The 25,908-nt window shown below is 42.4% G+C and overlaps 1 protein-coding gene across 1 annotated transcript in view; it reads right to left on the reverse strand.

Annotated features, from left to right (window-relative positions):
- The window catches only part of LRRC49 (leucine rich repeat containing 49), a 153,184-nt gene that overhangs the window by 126,914 nt on the left and 362 nt on the right, over nucleotides 1–25,908 (reverse strand). The window contains 7 exon segments of the mRNA XM_006172303.3: nucleotides 3,192–3,258; nucleotides 11,437–11,640; nucleotides 16,735–16,781; nucleotides 16,783–16,838; nucleotides 17,162–17,359; nucleotides 23,551–23,638; nucleotides 25,442–25,498. Of these exon segments, the coding sequence (XP_006172365.1) occupies nucleotides 3,192–3,258; nucleotides 11,437–11,640; nucleotides 16,735–16,781; nucleotides 16,783–16,838; nucleotides 17,162–17,359; nucleotides 23,551–23,638; nucleotides 25,442–25,498 (717 nt within the window).

Genomic DNA, 25,908 nt, shown 5'->3' on the forward strand with positions numbered 1-25,908 from the left:
ATGATTTCCCACCTTCTGTCTCTCTGTCACTCTTGCAAGCACACACACCCTATTGTAAAAAATCTCTCTCTAAAAAAAGTAGTGGGTTATAAGATAAAATACCAGTTCCTTAGCATGGCATGAATGCCCTCTATAATCTGGCCTTGGCCTAGCTTTCTAGCCTCTTCTCCTGCCATTCTTCTACATGTACTCCCCTCTCCAGTGGTAAAAAAAAATACCTATGTTGATTTAGTCTCAGTGCCTTTGCACTTGACACTTTCACTACCATTGGTTTTGAATTCCTCTTCTCCTTCTACCATCATCTAAGATAACTCTCTCCACTGGACAGACACTAATCAGTCGACAGAGCTAGACCACCAGGCCACCAACGCTCTGCCACTGCACAGACACACAGACACACGCATGGGGTCGGCACTAGGTTAGAACCAAGCCGATGTGGCCTATCTAGATCTATCAAGATTTTTATTAACTATGTTAGCCTTTCACCAAAACTACTGAGACCAAGAGCTGTTAGAGAGCCTAGAATGGTCGTCCTGAGGTTTGCACCACACCGTCGTCCTACCTCAGCCTCCTGAGCACTTACCATTGCATTTGGCTTTTAAGGCAGGCTGGGAATGAAACCCTAATCCTTCAAGTGGCCTCAGTCAGCCAGCACATGCTATCACCGCAGGCCAGCAGTGGCAGGCCTCACTCATAGGCAGGGACTCCCAGAACATCCAGAATGTAGGCTTACCACTCCGCAAGACTTTATGTTCTGCATGAATAGGTAACTCATGTAGCTATTTTTAAAAATACTCACATTCCAAAGATGAACATTTAAATGAAAGAGTAAAGAGCTAAAAAGCAGCCCAGCTGTTCTGACAGAGAAAAATAAAGAAGGAAAATGTAACAAATCATAAACAGAAATTAAAACAGTTATAGGAGTAGATCAGTTAACTGAACAGAATAAGGAGCTCCGATTATACTGGCCTAGTAATCAGGAAAATATAAACCCAAACCACAAGGTTATAGCACTTTAAACAAACTCGGTCAGCAAAACTCAGGACATCTGACAATCCCTAATGTTGAAGAGGATGTGAAGCAGCAGGATCGATTACATTCTACTGTATCAGCATAAACGGGTCCAAGCATTTGGAAAGCAGTCTGTCATTCTCTCTTAAACATTTAAATAACCTATGGCTTAGCAGTTTAACTCTTAGACACAAGGGGACTTGGAAAAGTTTGAGGATGAGTAGGATTAAAGTACAAAATGTTTTTTAAAAATTTTGCTATAGGGTGCATTTACTTGTCAGACAGAGGGGGAAAGAGAGGGAAAGTGAGAAAGCATCCCTGTGGGGATGGCCACGCTATAATCACTTCTCCATTCTCCTAAAAGTTTGTGGAAGAATAGGATTAAAGTACAAAATGTTTTTTTTAAAATTTTGCTATAGGGTGCATTTACTTGTCAGACAGAGGGGGAAAGAGAGGGAAAGTGAGAAAGCATCCCTGTGGGGATGGCCACGCTATAATCACTTCTCCATTCTCCTGTTGGGATTTTGGGCATCACGCACACATGTCTGGCATGCTTTTCAAGCCACAGGATCCAGGACTCAAACTGCATCATCGACCATCTGGGATCCAGTAACCTAAACCCACCAAGCCGTCAGTTGACCCAAGCATGACTTTGTTTTTGTGAAAAAACTTTTGCATAGATTTTGCATAATATCCATTTTCCATGATCTTTTCGGAAACCTCATATAGGTCATCAGAAAAGTCATGATATATTTTTACATAGAAAAATATATCATGACTTTCCCAACAGTCTAATACCTTAGAGTACAGTAGAAGAGGAGAAAGTTCTAAAAAGTACTATTCATAGTAGCAAAAACAAACAATAAACAAACAAACAAAAAGCAGGAAACAACCCAAATATCTATCAACAAGAAACTAGAGAGAAAAGTTTTGGTACATTTACACTGCTAATCTATGAAGACGTCCTACTCCTGCTTGAGTTGTTGTAAACAAACTGCAACCTCACTCAGGAGTCTACTTCTTTAGCAAGTTGCTGAGTTACAGCCAATCACAGCAGCCACACTTCAGTTACAGCCAATCGCAGACAGCTCACCCTTTAAACTGTGGTCATGCAGGCAAACATCAAGTTGTAGCCAATCCAGTTATTTCTCTACCTCATCCCTCACTTCCATGTTTTCTAAGTCATCTTCCCTTTCCTGCATATAAATGTTACCCAACCATGTAGCACTTCAGAGTTTCTCAAAAGCCATCCTGGAGGCCACCCAATTCACAAATCATTTTTACTCAATTAAACTCTGCTAATTTAGATTTATTTTACATTTTCTTTTAACAAAAGCACGGCACATATAACAGTGAAAATGAATAAAATTACTACTAGTTAAGATAGCTAAGTCTCAATAACATCACGCTGCATCCAACAGACAACACTGGATGATAACTACACTAACCAGTATAATATTTAGACACACCCATATATGATAAAGCCAACTACAAAACCCACAAGGGCATGATAAACATGACGTCCAGGTAGTGGCTCTCTCTGATGAAGTCGGGAGATGGGAGAAAAGAGAAACAACACAGAAGAGAATCAGTCATGTTCTCGTTCTCAGGTTGGGATTGGATAATGTGTATTTTTAAAACAAGTGAATGAAAGACTAAACAAACAAACAAACAAAATTTTCATAACCATAAGGATTCCTCATGTTTTTGTAATTTTTATCTGTCATTTACTGCTAAGATATGATCAATCTTACATAAACAGGCTTAATACCTTAGAAATTTTAATAACTCAGTAATGTAACTCTTAAAAAGTTCAACACAAGGGAACCAGCAGTTAGCGTAATGGCTATGTCACTGGACTCCCACCTAGTCGACTACGGTTTGCGTCCCAGACCCGGTGGCTTAAAACTCACACCGGGCGCGTGTGTGTGCGTGCCCAAGATCTCGAGAGGAGAATGGAGGAGAAGGGATTGCGGCGTGACCATCCCCCCTGGGGGTGATTTCTCGCTTTCTGTCTCTCTGTCTCTCTCTGTCTCTCTGGCGAGCGCACACGCCCTATAGCAAAAACCTCTCCAGAAAAAAAAAAAAGTTCAACACAAGCATGATTCTTAAAACTTTTATAATACCAAATTTCTTGAGCTTTCTTTTTCTTTTTTCAAAATGGAAAAGCCTTAGGATACCTGATTTCCGTGAAGATCCAAGACATCTAAGTTCTTTAGGTTTTCCAGATTTGAGATTTTCCTAATTCTGGAAGTAAGAATAAGTAAAATGAGTTGACATATGGATGCATCAAATCTATCAAAGCATGTTCAGGCATAAAGATATAACTCATTTTAATTTATTCATTCATCCATGTTCTCTCTTCATATAAATGTTACATATAGTTATATATATAAAATATTTCCCTTTGATTTAATTATATTTTTCTTAATAAAACCATTACAGTAAAAAATCTCTCTCCAGTCAAAAAGAACTATACTTTTTACATAACAGATACTAAAATATCTCTCAATTTTCTTCATTTACAACATCATATAATGCAAAAAACACACAATGTATCATGAGGCTATTGACACTTGTAACTGATACTTCAGCAATGGCTAAACTAGTCAGACTGCTAATTTACCTTTAAATTAGGTACAGTTGTAAAGATGCTATATCAGTAGGGGGAAAGACACCTTTTCTTTAGAAAAGACAAATTCTACCTCTAAGAACCACAGGTCAAGGCATTTACTTAAGGTAGTGCCCTTTGCCTTAGAATACAGTCTAAACTCCTCCTGCCTACAAGTCACTAACCCATCTGAGTGCGGGCTTGCCCCGTCTTATCTCCCAGCACGGACTCACTCACTCTGCTCCAGCCACAGGGGCTTTCTTGCTGTATCTCTAAACTGATAAATTCATGTCTGCTCTTGCTGCTCCTTCTGGCTTCATTTCTTCTCCCCAAACTGCACATGGCTCACGCCTTCACATTACAGTGTTCTGTGCTCAAACATCTCAGAGCTGCATCCAGACGACTAAAATATGATAGCTCACCCCTCCTACCCCATTACTTTCTCCTTCCCCTGCTTTAACTGACCTCACAGCATTATCATATCACTGCCTAAAATTTTACTATTCAGAAACCAGCAGATGGCGTGATTGGTTATGTTGCTGAGCTCCCACGTAGTCCACCGCGGTTCGAGCATACTCTATAGCAAAAATCTCTCTCCAGAAAAAAAAAAAAAAAGTACTATTTATGTGTTGACTTGTTTTATTAGCTCTGTTGCCAAACCAAAATGTGAGCTTCAAGAGATCAGAAACTGAGACCAGCAGTTAAGAGTAATGGCTATGTCGCTGGACTCCCATGTAGTTGACCGCAGTTTCAGTCCTGGACCCGGTGGCTTAAACTCACTCCGGGCGCGTGTGCGTGCGTGCCCAAGATCCCGAGAGGAGAATGGAGGAGAAGGGATTGCAGCGTGGCCATCCCTCCTGGGGGGTGATTTCTCGCTTTCTGTCTCTCTGTCTCCGTCTGTCTGGTGAGCGCATAGCAAAAACCTCTCCAAAAAAAAAAAAAAAGAGAACAGAAACTGACATATCATAACAGCATCATACTACTAACTGTTCCTGGTACCAAGAAGGTGCCCAATAAATATGTGCTTAGTGAATGAATAAATATACTAAGTAAATGGTTAAGTTTCATGTATAGAGTATTCAAAATGGGATTATTTATCAAAGAGACAAATTGCAACCATCTAAATGCTTTCTCATGGATATGTCCCATTTGTAAAACACATTTATTTGCCATCTCATGAAAAGCTAGAATTTTCCTATAAATTAGAAAATAAAGAATTCTATCCTTTAAGTGCCCTCTTTTATATCCCCTAGTGGTCAGGCCTACCCGCTGTTTGACTCCTACCCTACCTTTCTGTTTTGTTTTGTTTTTGCCATAGGCAAGTGCACTCCTAGATGCACGAAAGTGAGAAATTCTTTCTTTTCCCACAATCCTTTCTCCTCCATTCTCCTCCTGGGATTTTGGGTATGCACACACACACACACACCTGGTGAGGTTTCAAACTGCCATGTCTGGGAGTAGAACCTCGGGTGGCTATGTGGCCAGAGCCTTAACCAGCACCACCTGCTGGTCCCACTCATTCCTGTCTTCTGTGGCTGCTTTTCCTATCTAACTGCCTCCACCTGGATTCTTCTAACAAAACAAACAAACAAACAAAACACTTCTTTTAGGTCCTGCTGTTATCAGTAGAAAGAAGAGAGCAATGGCAAAGACAGGACAGAAATGAAGTGCGTGCAACCCCCTTTCTCACATCTATCCATCACCACTTATTTTACTTCCGCTGTCATTGCTTACTATTCCCACCTTCCTACATGTTTACAGAACCTGGCTCACTCCTTGAAATGCCATACATCTGCTGATCACCATGTAAACATAACGCAAGTGTAAACTTCATGAATTTCTATCTCCACATGACCTCGCCATCTTACATTATTGCCAAATCAAGAATATCATCACAAACCAACTCAGTCCAATTTAATTCATAAAGATACATCAGAGGGGCCAGCAGGTGGCATGGAGGCTAAAGCACTAAACTACCTCACGGCCAACTGCGGTTTGAGCCCCAGACCCAGCAGCTTGAAATTAATGCCGGGCACGTATGCATGCCCAAAATCCCGAGAGGAGAATGGAGGAGCAGGAGCTGTGGTATGGCCATCCTCCCTGGGGGTGATTTCCCATGTCCCCGTTCTCTGTCTCTCCAGCGAGTATATGCACCTATGGTCAACTTCCCACCTGATTACTATCTGTCTAAGAAGTATATTGTTAGCTCTGAAAATTATATAACAGATATAATGGAAGAGCAATGTGGTCTGGTTCTGTATTCATGCAGAAACTGAGCACCTTCCAGGCACTTTAATCATGGAAACTTTCATGTGCAATGTCTTCCCACCGTATTCCACCAAGGCCACAAATATTCACTCCCTGCCTGCTGTGACTTCAAGCATTATCTTAGCTTTGCCATATAGTGATGGCTTTACGATTCTCACTTCACATCTGATTACCCAGATAAACAAAAAGAAAAATAACCAAGCTATTCAATAAGTGCAATCCAAGACCAACCAAACACCTTCTTGTCTGTTTTCATGAGAATCTATGCAAAGACCCAGATCTCCCCCAGCATCTCTTTAAAGAGTTATTTCTTTACTTTTATTTATTATTTCTATATTTTTTTGAGGGATTTTTGCTATTAGGTGTGTGCATTCGCTGGAGAGACAGACAGAAAGGAGGGATTTTTTGCTATGAGCTGTGTGCACTCGCTGGAGAGACAGAGAGACAGAAAGCAAGAAATCACTCCTAGGGGTGATGGCCACGCTAAAATCCTTTCTCCTCCATTCTCCTCTCATGCCGGTGCATGCACATGCACCGGCATGAGTTTTAAGCCACCAGGTCTGGGGCTCAAACCATGGTCAACTACATGGGAGTCCAGTGATGTAACCATTATGCCATCTGTTGGTTCCATTATTATTATTTATTTAAACTTTGCTATAGGGCACATGTGCTCACCAAAGACAGACGGGGGGGGGAGGGGGAGGAAAGAAAGTGAGAAAGCAAGCCACCCAGTCCAGGACTCGAACCATGGTCAGCTATGTGAGAGTCCAGTGCCTCAAACACCACACCACTTGCTGGCCCCTCCCCCAGCATCTTAAGTGACCTAGAAACGGATCTAATTCCAAAGAATTCAGAGGGAGTTGAAGACATCAATGGACCAAAGAAGCCACTGGTTAGATGAGGGACTGATGTGAGGAGCCTGGGAAATCCTATCTGTGCCCTTCTCATCTGTGAAGGTGTTTACATTAACATCGAAGTGGCCTAAGAAGCTCTCCCTTTAAAAAAAACTGAAACTAGAAAAAGGCTAGACTCACTCACCACCTCAGCAGCTACAGTTCTATAGGGATATACCACAGCCTGTCTCTGGAGGTGGTATTTTTTTTTTTAAGTTTTTGCCTGCATGTGCTCATAGGAGAGAGACAGAGAGAGAGAGGGAAGTGAGAAATCACCCCCCTGCAGGAGTGGCCATGCCACAGGCCTGTCTCCTCCATTCTCCTCTCAGGATTTTAGGCACACAGGCACCTAAAGTGATTTTCAAGCCGACAGAGTCGGACATGTAGAATCAAACTGCCTTCAATTCCATGCCACCTGCTGGCCCTGGAGGTGGTATTTTGTTACCAACACCAAGACAAAGACCTTACTATGGACTTACACAAACATTCAACTTTTCACATGTCAGCAAATCCAGAAGTAGGCAATTTCAAGGAATCAAAAGGAAATGAACAAAGACTCCAGGGTAGGGAGCTTTGTATCTGTAATCCTGGTGATCAGAAGAAAATGCAGGAAAGCTGTATTGATTAGTGGGCTCAGGAGGGCACCAGAATATCTGAAGAGGATAAGCAGAAGATAGTGAAGGCAGGAAAACAAGACAGGAAGAACTGCAACAGTGAAGTGGAGGTCGGGAGTTCTTCGGTGGCTACGTACTGAATCTGAGCAACGATCTCTTTGTGGCTTTTAAGCAGAAACTTCTGCTGGAGCTGAACTTAAAGGCGTGCAGTTTCCCCGGATCTCCACGCGTCCCACAGTGGCGCTGCAGTAAAGGGTGGTGCAGGGCTCTGCAATGTGGAAGGGAGGAACCTTCCTGGACCTGGCCAGCAGCGGAGCAGAGAGGCTGTCCTCTCCGCCAGCGTGCTCAGCCCGGTGTGCCTAATGCTCCCTAAAGCACTGCCTCAATAAAGAGTTGTGTCTGCAAAGCTCACAGGCCCCTTGCTGTGACAAAGTCAGGGGCTGGAGAGCACTGGTCTTGTGTTTTAGGGATACTGATACTTCAGAAACATGCAAGAGAGGGGAATGTGAAAAATTATCTTATAACTAATTTTCTTTTCTTTTTTTAAAGGTTTTTGCTATAGAGCACGAGCACTCACTGGAGGGGAGAGAGACAGAGACTGTGAGAGGGAAAGTGAGAAATCACCCTGGGGAGGGGATGGCCATGCTGCAATCCCTTCTCCTCCATTCTCCAGCTGGGATTTTGAGCCTGCCCGTGTACCCAGTGTGATTTTCAAGCCACCGGTCCAGGACTCAAAATGTGGTCAGCCATGTTGGAATCCAGTGCCTTAACCACCACGGCTGGTCCCTTAATTTTCTTTTCCACTCAAGAATACCAACAGTTCTATAACCGTTTAATAACTTCTTTCTCTATGTGAAAAATAAAATATGAGCAAAGGAAACAAATATGTAAGCACACAGAAAAGACTGAGGAGTACCGGCCGCAAGAGAGGGCAGTAGTAGACTGCTTTGACTTCACCAGGACGAAGACAGAGAAGGGCATTAGGTCCCTTATATTGGAAGCACACAGAGACCATAAATAAGGTGAGAGATTTAGATAAGCTCAGTGTCTTCAAACCACGAGTTATCAAAGCAAAAGACCGCTTTTACTTCACCAGGATGAAGATAGAGAAGGGCATTAGGTCCCTTATATTTGGAAGCACATAGAGACCATAAATAAGGTGAGAGATTTAGATAAGCTCAGTGTCTTCAAACCACGAGTTATCAAAGCAAAACAAAAAAAAACTTAAAAGGTCATTTCTGAGAACCAGAGAAGTTAAAAATAAAAGCAGGACAACAGAATACATGGACAGGTGATTTAAAAAGTAGGAACCAGGAGTAACTCTTAAATACTATGTTTAAGCCAGAAAAGGAGATTTAAAACATCACTAGAAAACATCTGACCTCAAGGACTAAAAGGAGGGCATAAGGACAACGGTACTAAAGAAGAAATGTAAACTAGACCAAAAAATCAGTAACTCAGGCCAGTCAGGTGGTTAAGGTGGCTGGATCCTGCATGGCTGGCAGCACAGTTTGAGTCCTGGACCTAGGAGCTTGGAAAAGATGCCAGGCGCATGTGCATGAGTGCCAAAAGTCTTGAGAGGAGAATGGAAGAAAAGGGATTTCAGCATGGTTATCCCCCCACGAAGGGGTGACTTCTCACTCTCTCTGGCAAGCACACCTGTCTAAGAGCAAAAGAAAGGAAGGAAGGAAAGGAGGGAGGGAGGAAGAAAGAGAGAGAAAGAGAGAGAGAGAGAGAGAGAAGGAAGGAAGGAAATCGGTAATTCTAAGGATCAGAGACCAGTAGAGAACTACCTGGGAGAGACGACAGGGAGCACTCGCAAGGGAATTCCTGGACTGTGTGGAACGTTAGCTTCTCTCCACTTTGCCCAGTGGACCGCTGTGGTGGCATATTCCTCTGTCCACAGTTCACACATATCTAACTGCAAAAGTCACTTTACCTCTCTCTCCTCTCCATTTCTTCATCTATAAAGTGAGAGCTGATCGCAGTCACTTGAAGCTCTAATATTCTGGTTACATAACCCCCCAAATTTCCTCATAGGACATAATGCTTAGTTTAACATTTAAACAGACTATGGCTGAAAAATGACACTGATGGGAATTTCAGAGAAACCACAGAGGACAGACAAGAACCTGGAACTACAGGACATGACCTTGGAAAAGTATCTTATATCATCATTGGGTAGTAGAGATAAAGAGTGTCAGGGCTTAAGACATGATACCAAAAAATAAAGAGCCTCGGCTCTACTATATTACAGTCGTCTAGGAGTCTGAGGAAACTGAGAAGGCTGCAGGAAAGTCATTCTCTGACCGTCGGCCTTTTTCTTCTGAGCTCTTAGAAAGAACTGAGGCCAGCAGGCAGTCAAGGTGCTGGATTCCCACATGGCCAGCCACAATTCTGGACCTGGCACTTGAAAATCACATGGGGCATGTATGTGTGCATGCCCAAAACCCTGAGAGAAGCATGGAGGAAAAGGGATGACTTCTCACTTTCCCTCTCTCTCTCTCTCCATTGAGTGGATGCACCCTATGACAAAAAACTAACAAAAAAAGAAAAAAAAAAATTCTGGGGAGCAGCAGTTAGCGTAATGGCTATGTCGCTGGACTCCCACGTAGTCGACCACGGTTCAAGTCCCAGACCCGGTGGCTTAAAACTCATGCCAGGCGCGTGTGCGTGCGTGCCCAAGATCCTGAGAGGAGAATGGAGGAGAAGGGATTGCGGCGTGACCATTCCCCCTGGGGGGTGATTTCTCGCTTTCTGTCTCTATGTCTCTCTCTGTCTGGCGAGTGCATGCGCCCTATAGCAAAAATCTCTCCAAAAAAAGAAAAACAAAATTAAAAAAAAAAAATCCTCCAATCTACCTTCCTGAAAGTAGGTTATTAAACTTCCATTCCATTCCATTGGGGTCTGGTCCTACGCTTAGAGGAAAGAAATGAAGACACCAAGATGCCAGGAGGAACCTGAACAAGCAGGCCTAAGTCCCCCAATTAACTGCCACTACGTCATACTTTCTTTGTCCAGTCATACGTCTGCATGACTGCCCACTTGTCATCAAACCTAAGGATAAAAACACAATTCTCCCTCTTTGAGTCTCATTTCTGAGAGCTCCTGTGTCACATACAAGTTTATATTAAATAAATTCGTTATGCTTTTCTCTTGTTAATTTGTCTTTGTTATAGATATCAGCCATGTATTTTACAATGAGTGAGGAAAAGAAGCAGGAAAATCTAGCTTGGTTATATTGCTATATCTGAACTTCATCATTTGATAAAATAGAAGTATCTGTTTTTGTTTGCCATAGGGCATCTGTGCTCACTGGAGAAAGACAGAGTGACAGTGAGGGAAAGTGAGAAACATGCCCCGGGGTGATGGCCATGCCGCAATCCCTACTCCTCCAATCTCCTCCTGGGATTTTGGGCACATACACACACACATCCAGCATGAATTTCAAGATGCCAGGTCTGGGACTCAAACCGCAGTCAACCATGTGGAATCCAGCACCTTAACCACTAGCTTGCCTCTAAAAATTATTTCATATTCTGCTAAAGAGTCCTTGTAGGCATTGCCAAAGCTATCTAGTAAAAGTAAAAAAAAGAGAAGTCATGGGTCACTGTCAAGGAAGTGAGTCGGAAATTACACCGCTGTACTGCAGATTAGACACATGGAAGGGACCGGGGGCTCACACAGGGCACGGTACTAAATACACGCTGACTCTCCACCACGAGGCACTGAGCGGCTACTTCCAGGCAAAGAGGAAACTGAAGTAAATGCAAACGCTCGGAACACGTGCTAAGAAAACAGAGCAATGGGAGTGGAACGCACACTCAGCACGCGTTATCTGGACTGGCAACCTGTTCATCTGAAGCTCATGAAACAAATGATAACTGAATCTTAATTCATCTGAATAATCTCTCAGAGGGTTTAGTCTTTTTCTTAAGTCCTATTCAATTCTGAGTTGCTGCCTACGCGCCCTAAGATTCCACGAAAATCTTATCCCTAACATTAGGCTACAAACGAAAGCTGCTCTACAAAAGAATACCTGTTTTTCCCCAACAGAAGGACACGGAGGGATCTCAGAGTAGAAAGCCCACTAATTTCTTCAATCTGGTTATCATATAAATCCAAGAATATTAACCTCTGTAGGTTAGAAATATTTTGGATTCGCGTTATAAAATTGTGTTGGAAGTTCAACAAACGAAGGTGTTCTTCCCCGTCGATGATAGGGCAGACAGTCAGCTTTTGTCTAGAAAAGAAAATGTAAAGACAGTAAGGTTCTGATTCCGCAGTCTGTTTCCTAACAAGTATTATTATTAGCATTGTTGTGCTCCCGTGTTGTGAGGAGAAAACGGTAACTTGGACTACTTCCAGCCCCATGAACCAAGCAACCTATAGTTAATTGTAAATAACTTATTAAAAAGCCATAGGCTTTAACAAGGGTAACTGTAAAAATAAAGTCTAATACTTATTGTGAAAAAGTCCCCAATATAAACGCTTTCCCATGGACTTAACATCAGAAAACACGTAATGTAACTGCCCTCTGTGACAGAGGCCTAGACAGCTGAAATAACCCTGTCCCACAAGCAGAGACCAGCACATTGACAACGGCCCAGACAACCAAGCCATCGGGGCAGAAACCATACAAAAGGCACCTCACTGAATCACAGACTCCGGAGCTGAATGACCCCTTGAAAGAGAAGAAATTCAGCCATCTGCAGGTCATACTGATGACAAACTTCATTCTGAAATCCATGCATGGTAAGGTAGATTTTAAGTATATGTTACATGCTCATCACTAACTCTGAACCTGAGACAGCACTCAGAGTATACGGGGTAGAATGAAAACTTAATAACATATACCTTTAGCTGTACTAATAACAGTAAGCCTCTATTATGCAAAAAGTTGTATTATATGTGAAATAAACACGTGTAGAGCCCTTTAAGAGTTTGACTAGTGGGATGAGCAAACGGTGTGATGGTTATGATGCTAGACTCCCATATAGTTGACTATGGTTCAAATCCCAGACCTGGTGGCTTAAAAAAAATTCATGCCAGGCACACATGTGTGTGCCCAAAATCCTGAAAGGACAATAGAGGAGAGATTGCGGTAAGCCCATCACCTCTGGGGGGTGATTTCCCACTTTCTGTCTCTTTCTGTCTCTCCAGTGAGAGCATGTGCTCTATCACAAAAACACTTCTGTCTAAAAATTTAAAATTTTTTTAAAAAAGAACTCAACTAGTATATTAATATGGCCAGTCCTGAGTGATCCTACCATGAGAGGCTCAAAGGACTCTTCAAAGATAATGAAGCTCTAGCTGACTGTGAGCAACTCTAACAGGTAGGTTTATTACAAATATTTTCTTTCAGTAAAAATCAAGTTAATAAGCTTTAAAGAAAATAAGGATCAGAAGATAGCAAAATGGTCATATTGCTAGACTCCCACATAGTCAACCATGGTTCGAGTCCTGGACCCAGCAGCTTAAAACTCACACTGGGCACATGTGCATGCATGCCCAAAATCCCAAGAGGCGAATGGAGAAGGAACTATGGCATGGCCATCCCTCTGGGGAGTGATTTCTCGCTTTCTGTCTCTCTGTCTCTGTCCCTACAGCAAGTGCACATGCCCTGTAGCAAAATGTTTCTTTAAAAAAAAAGTATGGGGCCAGCAGGTGGCGTGGTGGTTAAGGGCGCTGGACTTCCACATGGCAGACCATGGTTCGAGTCCTGGACCTGGTGGCTTGCTTTCTTATTTCCTCTCTCTCTCTCTCTCTCTCTCTCTCATTCTGTCCTTCTCTGATTGAATTAAAATAAATAAAGTTAAATAATTTTTTTTAAAACTAAAGAAATCTGGGGGCAGCAGGTGCTGTGGTGGTTAAGGCACTGGACTCCCTCCCAACCATGGTTCGAGTCCCAGACCTCACAGCTTGAAAAAGCATAGCAAGCACATGTGTGTGCGTGCCTAAAATCCCAGGAGGAGAATGGAGGGGGAGGGACTGTGGCACAGCCATCCTCCCTGGGCAGTGATTTGTCATGTTTCCCCCCCCCCTCTCTCTCTCTCTCAGGTGAGTGCACAGGTGCCCTAAGGCAAAAACCTTAAAAAGAAAAAAAGAAATCTGAGGATAAATGAGGCCACAGAAGTGGTCACTCTCCATATAGAGGGGGAAAAAGAACGATTAGTGGAAAGAAATAATTGTTAATGGTTGACGAAAATATAATATTTAAAAATACAGACTCTAGGGGCCAGAGGTGGTGTAGTGGCTAAGGCACTATGGCACTGTGGCCAACCATGGTTCAGGTTCCAGACCTGGCAGCTTGAAACTCATGTTGGGTACGTATGTATGCATGTCCATAATCCTGAGAGGAGAATGGAGAAGGGACTGTGGTATGGCCATCCCCGCTGGGGGCTGATACCTCATTTTCTATCTGTCTCTGTCTCTCTAGCAAGCACACAAGCCCTATAGCAAAAATCTCTAAAAAAAAAAAGTACAGACCCCCCGAAGAAATTCACTTAGCGCAAAAACATTAAATATTAGTCAATAAGTTGATTCTTTTAATGTGTGGTGAATATTTATACCAACACAGCTGGTACTTCTATGCACATTTTATAAATAAAATATAAGTTAAATATTCTACTCTAAAATTTACATCTTTGTGCAAGCTTAGCAAGAAACAAAGTATTCTTTTTCCTGCTTCAGTCTTTCTCTACTTCTCACAGTTAAACTCACTGCATGCCCCAACTTTTATTTCATCCAACCCTGAGACAGACATCACTGAGAGGAACTAAATAACCCCTGACCCCATTCTTACCTGAGCTGCTATAACTTGGAATCAAGTCATTTTCTTGGATTTCAACTACAGTGGCCACGTCCCAACTCCAAGGCTCACTCGTACACCCCTTACGCAGGAAGCCTTGTTGCTCCACCAGAACAAGCCAGCACACGCACACCATAATCGAGGAGGCCGCGTCCTGGAGGGGGTTTGGTACACTACAAACCCTTGAGTTGCACACGCTCCTACCCCATTGCTGACTACGCTTCTGCGGTCTTGTTTCCTTCTTGGTGCTCGGAAGGACACCTTCCCGGTTCTCCAGGCCTTCCTTAACTCCCAGCACAGCCAGCGCCTAGCTCTTCCAGGTATTTCTTCACAGGGCTGGATCACACTCTTGATCCCTCCATCCTGGCTAAGAAGCTGCACAGCAAGGCACATTTGCCTTTGGAAGAGCTTCTGTTACCCAGTGGCTCTCAGTGATGCCCGCGTCAGTTCCCGGCAGCTAGCCCAGTGTCCCTGACTGCGCCCAGGTGCAGATGAACCCTGCCTGCGCCTGACACAGCTGTGAGGGTCTGGATTTCCCAGTCGACCTTTGAAGCCGTCAGTTCCCTTGGTCCTGACTTTCTTAGAAAGCATGTCTCCACCTGATCAGTTTGCTTCTCTACCCTGAGGCCTTTGCCGCCAAGGGCCACCCTTACCACTGCCTTGTGCATTCTGAACTACAGCTGAAGTGCCTAACTTGTTATGTCACAGTCTCATAAACACTGTCTCCAGCTGATACTAAGTAATATGAAATTGAAGGGCTGAGGGACTAGTCTTGGCTAAACTTGTAAAGACAGAGAAAATGACCACAAATCTCTCAAAACATTCAAATGGTAACTGTAAAAGTTATGATTATTAGACAATATTAAAATCTAAAAAACCATTAATACACTAAGATGTTATCAGAGATACAGCCTCAACTATTACCCCGCCTACAAAACATGTTAGACTCTCCAGAGAGTTTTCTTCCGGGTACAAACATGGGTGACCCATTATAATTTGTTGTCGAGGATACAATAATGCTAAGCTAGAGATATGTACAGCTGACATGTTGCTGTTTATTCCATAGGGTAGAGGCTGGAGTCCTTCATTAACCATTCTATTATGGATATCTTCTTAGATATAAAGATGGATATTGAGTCTTAAATATATTCATTCAGGGTCAGCCAGGTGGCATAAGCCACCAAGTGGCAAAGGCGGCTGGATCCCACATGGCCAACTGCGCTGTTCAAGTCCTGGAGCTGGTAGCTTGACAAACACACTGGGCGTGTGTACATGCATGCCCAAAAGCCTGAGAGGAGAATGGGAGAGACGAGACTACGGTGTGGCCATCTTCCCTGGCTGGGGGCATGTAGGGGAGTGGTCCTTTCTCTCCTTCTCGCTGTTTCTAGCAAGCACAAGTGCCCGATAGCAAACAAATGAACAAACAAAAAAACCTCATTCATTCAAAATTTTGTCCTCCAGAGACTATTGTGTACCAGCTTTTTTTTCTAGGTGCCAGGGATACAGCATAGAACAGAACCCTCTGTGCTTGTGGAGCTTATGTCTGGCGGGAGGAGAAAGGCAATAAATACGATAAGCACATATTTATATGTTAGAGGGTAATAAATGCTAAGGAAAAAAAATGCAGCAGGGAAGGAGTTTGGGGACTGTCAGGAAGGAAGGGGTTACAATTTTGGAGAGAGCGCCAGAGAAAGTCATCCCTGAGATGACGGTATTCGAGTGAAGAGCTGAGGCAGGTAAGGGAGTGAGGCCTCAGATACGTGGAGGAACAGTACTGCAGGCAGAGGAAACACAAGGGCAAAAGTTCTGGAATATAAGCATGCTTGGTGTGTTCAAGAAGAGCAAGGAGCCAGGTGTGGCTGGAGCAGAGGGAGTGAAGGAGCATGCAGATGTGATGAGGCCTGGGAGGTAATGGGGAGCTGGTTGGAGAGGGCCCTCTAAGTCTGTGGGAGAACTACACTGTAAAGGTTTATCTATTCTAAAATCCATTTTCATCAATGTCATATTTTAGAATTGCCACAGGAGTCTTTTAGGGATTTTGTTTTTGTCTTTTTTTCCAGTTTTCTGCCATAGGGTGCACGTGCTGCCTGGAGAGAGAAGAGCGAGGGAAAGTGAGAAATCACCACTCCCCTGGGAGGATGACCGTGCTAAATCTCTTCTCCTCCATTCTCCTCTAGGGATTTGGGCAAGTGTGCACATGCACCTGGTGTGATTTTCAGGCCGCTGGGTCCAGGACTCAAACCACAGTGGGCCATGTGGGACTTCACCACCTTCGCCACCACACCACCTGCTGGCCCCACCACTGTAATCTTCTGGAGTATAGTGAGCTCTTCTACATTATATAAACGTAAGATTCCTAACCACATCTCTGGAAGGACAAACAAAATAGACACACGTGTTATATCTGGGTGGGAGACGTGTATAGCTGAGGAACAGGAGGGTCTTCGCACCTTTCAGACCTTATACCATGACTCTGTATTACCTAGTTAAAGAAAGAGAGAGAGAAAGAAAAGAAGCTGTCCTCACCTTTCTAGAGTCAACCTGTCCGAGTAAAGAACCTTCTCTTCGGAAGAAACGGTGGAGGATGGGGAAGGACGGCATCGACGAGCTCACCAGGTTAATGTGATCGCCTGTGAGAACGGCACACAGATTACTTGATCAAGAAAAACCTTTAAACTCTAGACGCTAATGTCATCTCGTCTTTGGAGAACTTAAGCACCTACAAATACCTCCTCTAGGAAGCAGTTTCCACAGCTCTCCACATTCGAAATGCTAATCTTAGTTTGCCTCCTTCCTCCTCAGATCTGTGTCCTGTGTATGCCAAATAACTGTCCCTTCTCTCACAGACAGTGGAAATACAGAACTCCTCAAGGGCCATCTCTCTCCCTAGACCATCCTGACTACTGGTACGTCAGCCTAGCGTCCTGTAACTGGGATGATAGTCCCTCATTACCAGATACATTGGGGCCGGCACTATGACAGCCCTGCCGGCTTCTGGACTTTGAAGGTGTCAGAATGGAAGAATCTCCAAATGCTGATAAAGAGCTCATGGCAGTTTTCATTTCCAGCCCACACAGTTCTGTCACGTTTGTTGTGGATGAGAGGCATGATGATTTATTACGAGGCGAAGGGCTTATTATTCTTCCATCTCCTTCAAAATATCAAAAAGTTTATCACAACGCTACACAATACATGGTTTTATTCTAGGAAATGCACAGAACGTAATTTTGGAAAGCAGATGTAAACCTCGTATCACTTTTTCTTTGAATTTTCAGCTACTATTAGCAGAGGAAAATGTAACGGTAACAAAGAGGATGTCAATAAATCTACGCTTGCAGTTAGGGCCCGCAGGGTACATGGCATCTCTGTGAGATTTATAGGCTGTTGGTTAGGCAGTGTCCTCGCCACTTAGTAGCTTTAGTGGACAAACATACATGAAATTAGTAAACCAAGTAGAACAACACACACAAAATAGAGTAAAAATAATACCGACCTATAATTTGCACGTGTGTCTAGTTATTTATAACTTAGTGAGGATGGTTACAGGTGGGTTTTAGGAGGGCAGATATTAAGATATATTATAAAGAACTGAAAGAATGAAAAATAGTCAAGAAGAAATTATGAGAAATTCCAGAAATGATGTAAGACTTGAGTAATAAGTAAGGTGACAGTTTAAATACCAGAGGAAATATACTATCCTTTCCCTTATAAGGAGAAAAATCTACTGAAAGAAACAACTGAGGGACCAGCAGTTGGCACAATGGCTAAGTCTCTGGACTCCCATGTAGTCGACTGTGGTTTGAGGCCCTGACCCAGTGGCTTAAACTCAACGACAGCACATGTGTGTGCGTGCCCAAGATCCCGAGAGGAGAATGGAGGAGAAGGGATTGTGGTGTGGCCATGCCCCTTGCGGGGGTGACTTCTTGCTTTCTGTCTTTCTGTCCCTCACTGTTTCTCTGGCGAGTGCACGCGCCCTATAGCAGAAACCTCCCCCTCCTCCAAAAAAAGGCAACTGAAGCTGAAGTGCTTGAAGGGAGCAATAAGCAATAAAATAATAAAATAGAACCTGAGGTTACATATAATTCTGCTCACCTTATTAGAGTAAATCTCCAATAAGGTGAAAGAATGAAAAACAAAGCTAAGAAGTTAAAATACTCTTTAAGAGGTTATGAGACTATCTAATGACAATTTAAAATCAATGTCTAATACAATTAAAAAATTGTGATGCAATGATATTTGCTAATTTCTTCAGGTCTGCAACACATAAACCAAAGTATCTCACATCTAGCTTCTTGAACAAAAGAGTCAATGCTCACATCCCACGTTCTAAGTATCATAAAATATCAAAACAATTGATAACCATGTTCTAGAGAATAAGCATTCAAAATTGACATGTTCACCGATAAACTGATCTTATAATAGGACCACCTGCTAGCAGGACACCCAAGCAATCATGACTCAGCAAACTAATTCGGATCAAAAGTCGCACAGTTAATAAAACAAAATCAAGGGGCAGCTCCGTGGCATGGTGGTTAAGACACCAGGATCCCACATGGGCGACTGTGAGGTCCAAGTCCTGGATTCAACAGCTTGAGAAACATACTGGGCATGGGTGCCCAAATTCCAAAAAGGAGGGAGAGGTGGAAAAGAAGGGATTGTTGCATGGCCATTCCCTGTGGTAGGAGATGTGCTTTCTCCTCTTTTCTCTCTGGTTCTCTCTTGCAAGTTGATATGGCCACTAGCAAAGAACAATAATAATAATAATTGAATGCAATTAAAAAACAAAACAAAACTTCATGTCTAGGAATTAACTGATTAAAGATGAACAGGTCAGCTAATGATGATAAAGAAAAAGCTCCAAACAACAGACAACCTTGACATCTGTTAGCATTAGAGTTAGGCTTTGAATTATTTTATTAAGGCTTCAAGTCAATTCTCAACTTAAGAGGCAAATTTAAACTTCATAAGACAGGATATAGAGAAAATAATCAAAGTGTAAACTTAATTTGCACTCAGTAATTAGAGGAATTTCCCCTCACTCTTTTCAACTCATGTTATACTCAGAAGTCAAAGTCACTCTTAGCATGATGGCTAACAGTGTGATACACATCTTACCATAAATAGCGAGAGATAAGAACAGTTAGGTAAAAGCTCTTAAAATCTATGAACAAGACCTTCTAAATGTCAGAGAATCACAGAGTTCATCTACATACACATATGGGTACCCATATATAAACTATTTCACGATCTGCTAACATTTTAATTGACACATTTCCTCTGTGATTGTTTATCCTTATAACGTTGTTTAACTTAGTAGATATGTAGCCCTTACCTCCCCAATCAAATTTATAAACTCCTTGAGAGGTGAACCTCATTTTACATTCTTTATATTCTTGGTAGACTAACTTCAGTAGATAATCAGTATATAAGTTATTTTTCAGTTTACTAAGACTTAACTGGAAGTCTATTTTGTGTGTGTTATTTCTGTTAAAAAAATCAGAAAGTTGTATTTTAGCAAGAAAATTCTAAATGAATTATTTCATTTGTAGTATCTCAAGTGTCAGCAGGCATAATTTGGTAAGAAGATTCATGGCATTGTACCCTAGATACATGGGTGAATGGATGAGTGGGTAGATGGATGAATAAGTGGGTGGATGGATTGATGGGTAGGTAGATGGATGAGTAGATGGATGGATGGGTGGATAGATGGATGAGTGGGTAGATGAATGGATGAGTGGGTGGATGGATGGATGGGTGGATGCATGGATGAGTGGGTAGATGGATGGGTGGGTGGATGGATGGGTGGGTGGATGGATGGGTAGGGGGTAGATGGATGGAAAAATGGGTACATGGGTAAATGGATGGATGGGAAGATGGACAGATGAGTGGATGAATGGTATAATATCCTGTCATATATGTATGCCCACTGGCCTTATCTTTAGATTACTTTGGCAATCAAAATTCTGATTCTAGATTTTTGGGCAATTTTTCATTGTCTTAAGAGCTCAGCATTGCCTCTTCCACTCCCCCACACACATTTTTTCATTTTGTGTGTGTGTGTGTGTGTGTGTGTGTTTGTGGTATTTTAGATAGGGTCTTGCTGTGTCACGAGATCCTTCTGCTTCAGCCTCCTGAGTAGCTGGGACCACAGGCACACACCTCTATGTTCAGTATTTTGCGTGGGCTAAGAATTGAACCCAGGTCTCAACCTGGGTTCAACGTAGGCTCTGCCTGCCACACAGCAGTGTTCTGAACACACTACTGCATCTGGGCCTACCTACATATTTTTTAATTCTTTTTTTTTTTTTTTTTTTTTTTTAGAGATTTTCACTGTAGGGCGCGTGCGCTTGCCAGACAGACAGAGAGAGACATAGAGACAGAAAGCAAGAAATCACCCCCCAGGGGGGATGGTCACACCGCAATCCCTTCTCCTCCATTCTCCTCTCGGGATCTTGGGCACGCACGCACACGCGCCCGGCGTGAGTTTTAAGCCACCGGGTCCGGGACACGAACCGCGGTCGACTACGTGGGAGTCCAGCGACATAGCCATTACGCTAACTGCTGGTTCCCCATATTTTTAAATTCTTAGTGAACAGATTTAATCGGAGCCCAGCTAAAGTGGGACAAGTGGTAGGGCACCATGAAATGAGGCTTGGGCCACATGGAAGGCCTGGTTCAGATCCTAAACCAACCTAAACAGGCCAGGTGCAGTGGTGTGGGATTGTAATCCTAGTTAACTGGAGACCCTGCCAAAAATACCTCTCTCTCTCTCTCTCTCTCTCACTCTCTCTTTCTCTCCCTCCCTCCCTCCCTCAATCACTCTCTATCATTATTAGAGGGAGAGACTAATCAATCAAGGTTAGGTTAAATTGAAATTTTGTTTTTGTTTTCGTTTTAGGTTTTTGCCATAGGGCGTGTACACTTGCAGGAGAAAGACAGACAGAGAGAGTGACAAGGAAAGTGAGAAATCACCCCCCAGGGGGAGGGCCCTGTCACAGTCCCTTCTCCTCCACTTTCTCCCTGGTTTTGAGTACACACACATGCCCAGCCTGAGTTTCAAGCACCAGATCTGGGACTCAAACTGCAGCTGCCCACGTGGTAGTCCAGCACCTTAACTACCATACCACCTGTTGGCACCCATTAACTGAGATTTTACTGTATAGTAGTCCCTGGAATATCTGGCTCTTGAAGCTAAAGGATACAGAGGTAAACTCTTGTTAATAGTTTACAAAGCATAAAAGAAATCATATATTAAATTTTAGACTAACCAGATAAAATAAAACAAGTTTCTTTATTTCTGACTAAAATCTATCTTTGGTTAATCTGTGCTGATAGGTTATGATGTGTTTAATTTTGAAAACTAAAAATAGGCTAAAATAATTATAATGATTATCAGTTATCGTCACTTAGCTGGAGGTCAACAAACTTTTGCTGGTAAGGTACTACTTATAATTTTTCCAAAGATTTATGTCTCTGGAGGTAGAAAGGTAAGTACAAGAGTTTTAAAAATAGCTATAACTTGTATGGCCTTCTTTGCATGAAACTGGCTAGAATTTTGGATGACATACATTGGAAACAACCAGACATATGTTTAAGACATAGCAAATAAATATCTGATCTCTCAGAGTGATTTTGGATAAAATTTTTCAATGAAAACCAATTCATTTTATTTTCTCCTGAGTCTTTTTGTATTGTATAACTCTTTATTCATCTCTCAGGAGGTTCATAAAATTCAATGCATCTACGTTGTTTTCTCACTAGCAACTATCTAGCAATAAATAGTATTACTGAACCACTTAAGTAAATTTACCTGGCAAGTCATCCAAAAATCTGTACATCAGCTTCCTTAACTGAAGAAAAGCTTGGAAAAAGTTTTTAAGTTTGATTCATAAGTAATGGGAAAATTAAGATATTATTACTAGTTTTAGAATTATTTTATTTAACTTTGTTTATTTGCTTATTTTACTCCAACCAGAGAGGAACAGAGAGAGAGAGATATGGAAGGCGAGAAAGCAAACCACCAGGCAGAACTTGAACCGCAGTTCGCCATATGAGAATCCAACACCCTTAAACAACACGTCACCTGCCAGTCCAAGATATTATAAAAAAAAAAAAAATATGAAGGGATCAGCAAATGGTTAATGGTTACATCGCTGGACTTCCACATAGTTGACCATGGTTCGAGTCCAGGACCAGGCAGCTTAAAACCCATGCTGGGCACATGTGCGTGAGTGCCAAAAAAAATCCTAAGAGAAGAATGGAAGAGAAGAGGTTGTGGTGTGGCCATCCCTTCAGGGAGTGATTTCTCACTTTCTATCTCTCTTTCTCTCTATCTCTCTGGTGACCACACTCACCCTATAACAAATATCTCTCTTAAAAAAAAAAAAAAATTTTTTTTTTTAAAGAGGAAGGAAATCCACAATGCAAGCACTAAAAACCCTAGTTGAGAATGTCAGGGTCACATCTACAACTTTATGCCTAACACAGTGCCTGGGACACAGTACACACCTAAAAATGTATACTGAACTGAACCACAGAAGGCGAGACAGATGTTTCTGCACTGCAACTAGGTTGATATGTCTAGCGATTGGCCAAGACAAGAAGGTAAGACCAGAATGGACTTATGGACTTCGTGTGCTTAGACACTAGGAGCACATGACACAAAGCTACCAGTGATTAGCAACCAACGAGATTCAGGTGTGCTACAGGAAACGTTTCCTTCACTTGAAAACTACAGCCAGGTCACGTGAGGCAGCATCAGTGAAAGGATGGCCCACAGTCACCTCTGTGAGAACCACCTGTGGCTCACCACACTGCATATTTCCAAATCTCAACCAGTACCTCCAGAACCAGAATAGGGACGGTAGAAAGCACTAAGAATCTGCATTTTTAACAAGATCCCAAGCGAGGCACACCAAACCTCAAGGCCTTTACTGTAAAATGTCTATAATGATACACAATAGTAAGGGGGAAACTGTTTTTGTCCAACTCCTGTCTTTCCATTCTTTCAGTTGTTTACTCATTTCCTAAAGATTTGTGTTCCCATACTCTTACTCTCACTGATTAGATATTATTTTTCTCTTTCTAATGTAGTATTTGAAACAGTCTTTTCCCACTCTCTTGCACATTGCCCACCCTGAGACTAAAATAATAACAGGTTTTTCTGTGTTAAAAATACTCTATTATGCTATGAATACAAAATCAATTGTGATTTACACAAATACCAAACCAATTTGTTAGCTAATGAACCATTCCATTTTTAATTCAAGTTTACTTGGAAGTAGTCATTCAATGTCATTAATTCATATTATTCAAAGATGACGAACTACTCACTGATGATACCTTGCCTGCTTGAGTAGTTCCTTTCAAGATCATGCTGTAAGAGTCTACCAGGAAATGGTGATGTTTCCTTATTTAGCTTGAATTCAACCTGGAAAACATGAAGAAAAAAAGTATTTGGAGAAGAGTTTAATGAGAAATAAAGGTAATCATATAATAACATACCATAACTGGTACTTGCTATGACATGGGTAAACCTTGCAAATATCATGCTAAGTTTAAAAAGTCAGATAGTAAGGCTACTTTTTATTTATTCACTTATTTACATATATAAGTTTTTGCCACAGGGTACATGTGCTCACTGGAGAAAGACAGAAACAGAGCGAGGGGAGGTGAGAAACACCCCCTGAGAGAGGATGGTCATGCCACAATACCTTCTCCTCCATTCTCTTCTTGGGATTTTTGGGCACATATGTACACGCACTCAGCAAGATTTTCAAGTAGCTGAGTCCTAGATTTGAACTGTGATCAGCCATGTAGGAATCAAATACCTTAACCACCAGGCCACCTGCTAGCCCAAGGCTACATATTGTATGATCCATTTATAAGAAATATTCATGGGGCCAGCAGGTGGCCTGGTGGTTACGGATGCTGGACTCTCACATGGCTGACCATGGTTTGAGTTCTGGACCTGGCAGCTTGCTTGCTTTCTCTCTCTCTTTCTCTGTCTCTCTCTGGTCACATTAAAAGGAAGGAAAGACGGAAGATTCATAATAGGTAAATCCACAAGAGACAGAAACTAAGGTCTCACCCAGTTTAGGAGATGGAGGAAGAGGGAGCAACCGCTAAACCAAAGTAACTTATGATTAGCCACAAGAAAACCCTAAATACACATCTTCAAAGAATTATGATGCTTCTTATTCGTCCATACTGTACACATTATGTCAGAACTTACATCCTTATGAATTATAAGAGCTAACGCTATTTTCTCAGAAGATCATGTCCACACGAGAGAAAGTGAATGGTTTGGAAAGAATTTGGATTAGGAACATGATTCTTTAAAAATATTATAACAGTACACCCTGATTTGTTCATTGGGATCAATTAGAAAAGCTTCAGAGCGAATCCATTATGTCCAATTATAATAAAGAATATTTTCAGCCTATCTAGCTAGTCAGTGTTGGAGACAGTCAAGTGGCCTATTTCCAAGTGTTCATGTTTACACACAAGCATGCAATCTGCTGCTGCTGGCCTGACTTCACGGTGTCCTTCCGTCTGTCTTCCTCATACTGTCCTCATCCTCTTTACCCTGTCACCTGTGAACTTCGCCCTCCACTGTAGAGTTCTCCCAGTGACACACATTTAACCGGACACAACCAAACTGTGACAGCTGGAGGTCTCCAACTTGGTCCAAGGAGGAAAATTCGTGTTTCTTGACACATAGCTGCGCAGGCGCGAGTCGGTATGTTTGAATGAAAGAATCTCACATTCACATCATAACTTCTAAACAACACGACACCCAACATATTTCCACCGCTAACCTGCTTTTCCTCAACTGATTTCAAACGGAGCACGCAGAGGCACCCTCCCCATGACCACACTGTGTGCATTCTAAGACGCCATGAGTAATAAGACATGGTGCTATTTTACCACTACTACGAAAAAAATTCCCAAGTAACTATGCCATGCCATCAACGTTAAGAAGGATTCTGAAATCAGAAATGTTCAAATGTCATAAATCTTACCTCTTATAATCAATGAAAACATTGTTTTAAAAGAGGGCTACTTTTGGGATCATGTAGGTAGAAAATTTAAAAAGACAGCTTTGTACTGGAGAATAATATAAATATTTAAAATGTCCAGTTCCGATGCTACTATTTAAACCATGATGACATCTGTGCAGAATATAAAACAGTTCATTTTCCATTTATATACCAGTCTGTTTAAATCTTACTTTGCTTTTTTCAGGAAGCGACGATGTTTGAATAACCAGATGAAGCCCACAATTCACCTGAAATGTAAAAAATTAAACATAAAATGTGCCCTCCACTTAAACACACACACACTCCCCCCAAATGGTATAAGCATGTGGCCAAGAACTAGAAGAGAACACATCGCTGGATTGTTGTTCCTGGGCAATGACCATGCTCAGGAGTTCCTGCAGACGATGAAGTCACAGCTGAGAATTAAACGGCTTCACCGACTCGTTTTCCAAAATGTCGGCAAGTTAACCCTTAGCACCTGAGGCTTTCCCACTTGCCACTTGAGGTGGAGTGTCCGCGAGGGCAGGTGAAGGCCGTGGGGTGCCCGTAACACGCTGGCTTCCCAGCTGGAGGAAGGAGGAAGGAGAGGGAACCGGGGAGGCGTGCAGGGCCGGGTCCCGGCGGGGCCCCCGTCCTGGGGGCGCGACCCCGCGGCCAA

Source organism: Tupaia chinensis, unplaced genomic scaffold (genome assembly GCF_000334495.1).
Source record: "Tupaia chinensis unplaced genomic scaffold, TupChi_1.0 Scaffold138425_1, whole genome shotgun sequence".
Lineage (NCBI taxonomy): Eukaryota > Metazoa > Chordata > Mammalia > Scandentia > Tupaiidae > Tupaia > Tupaia belangeri.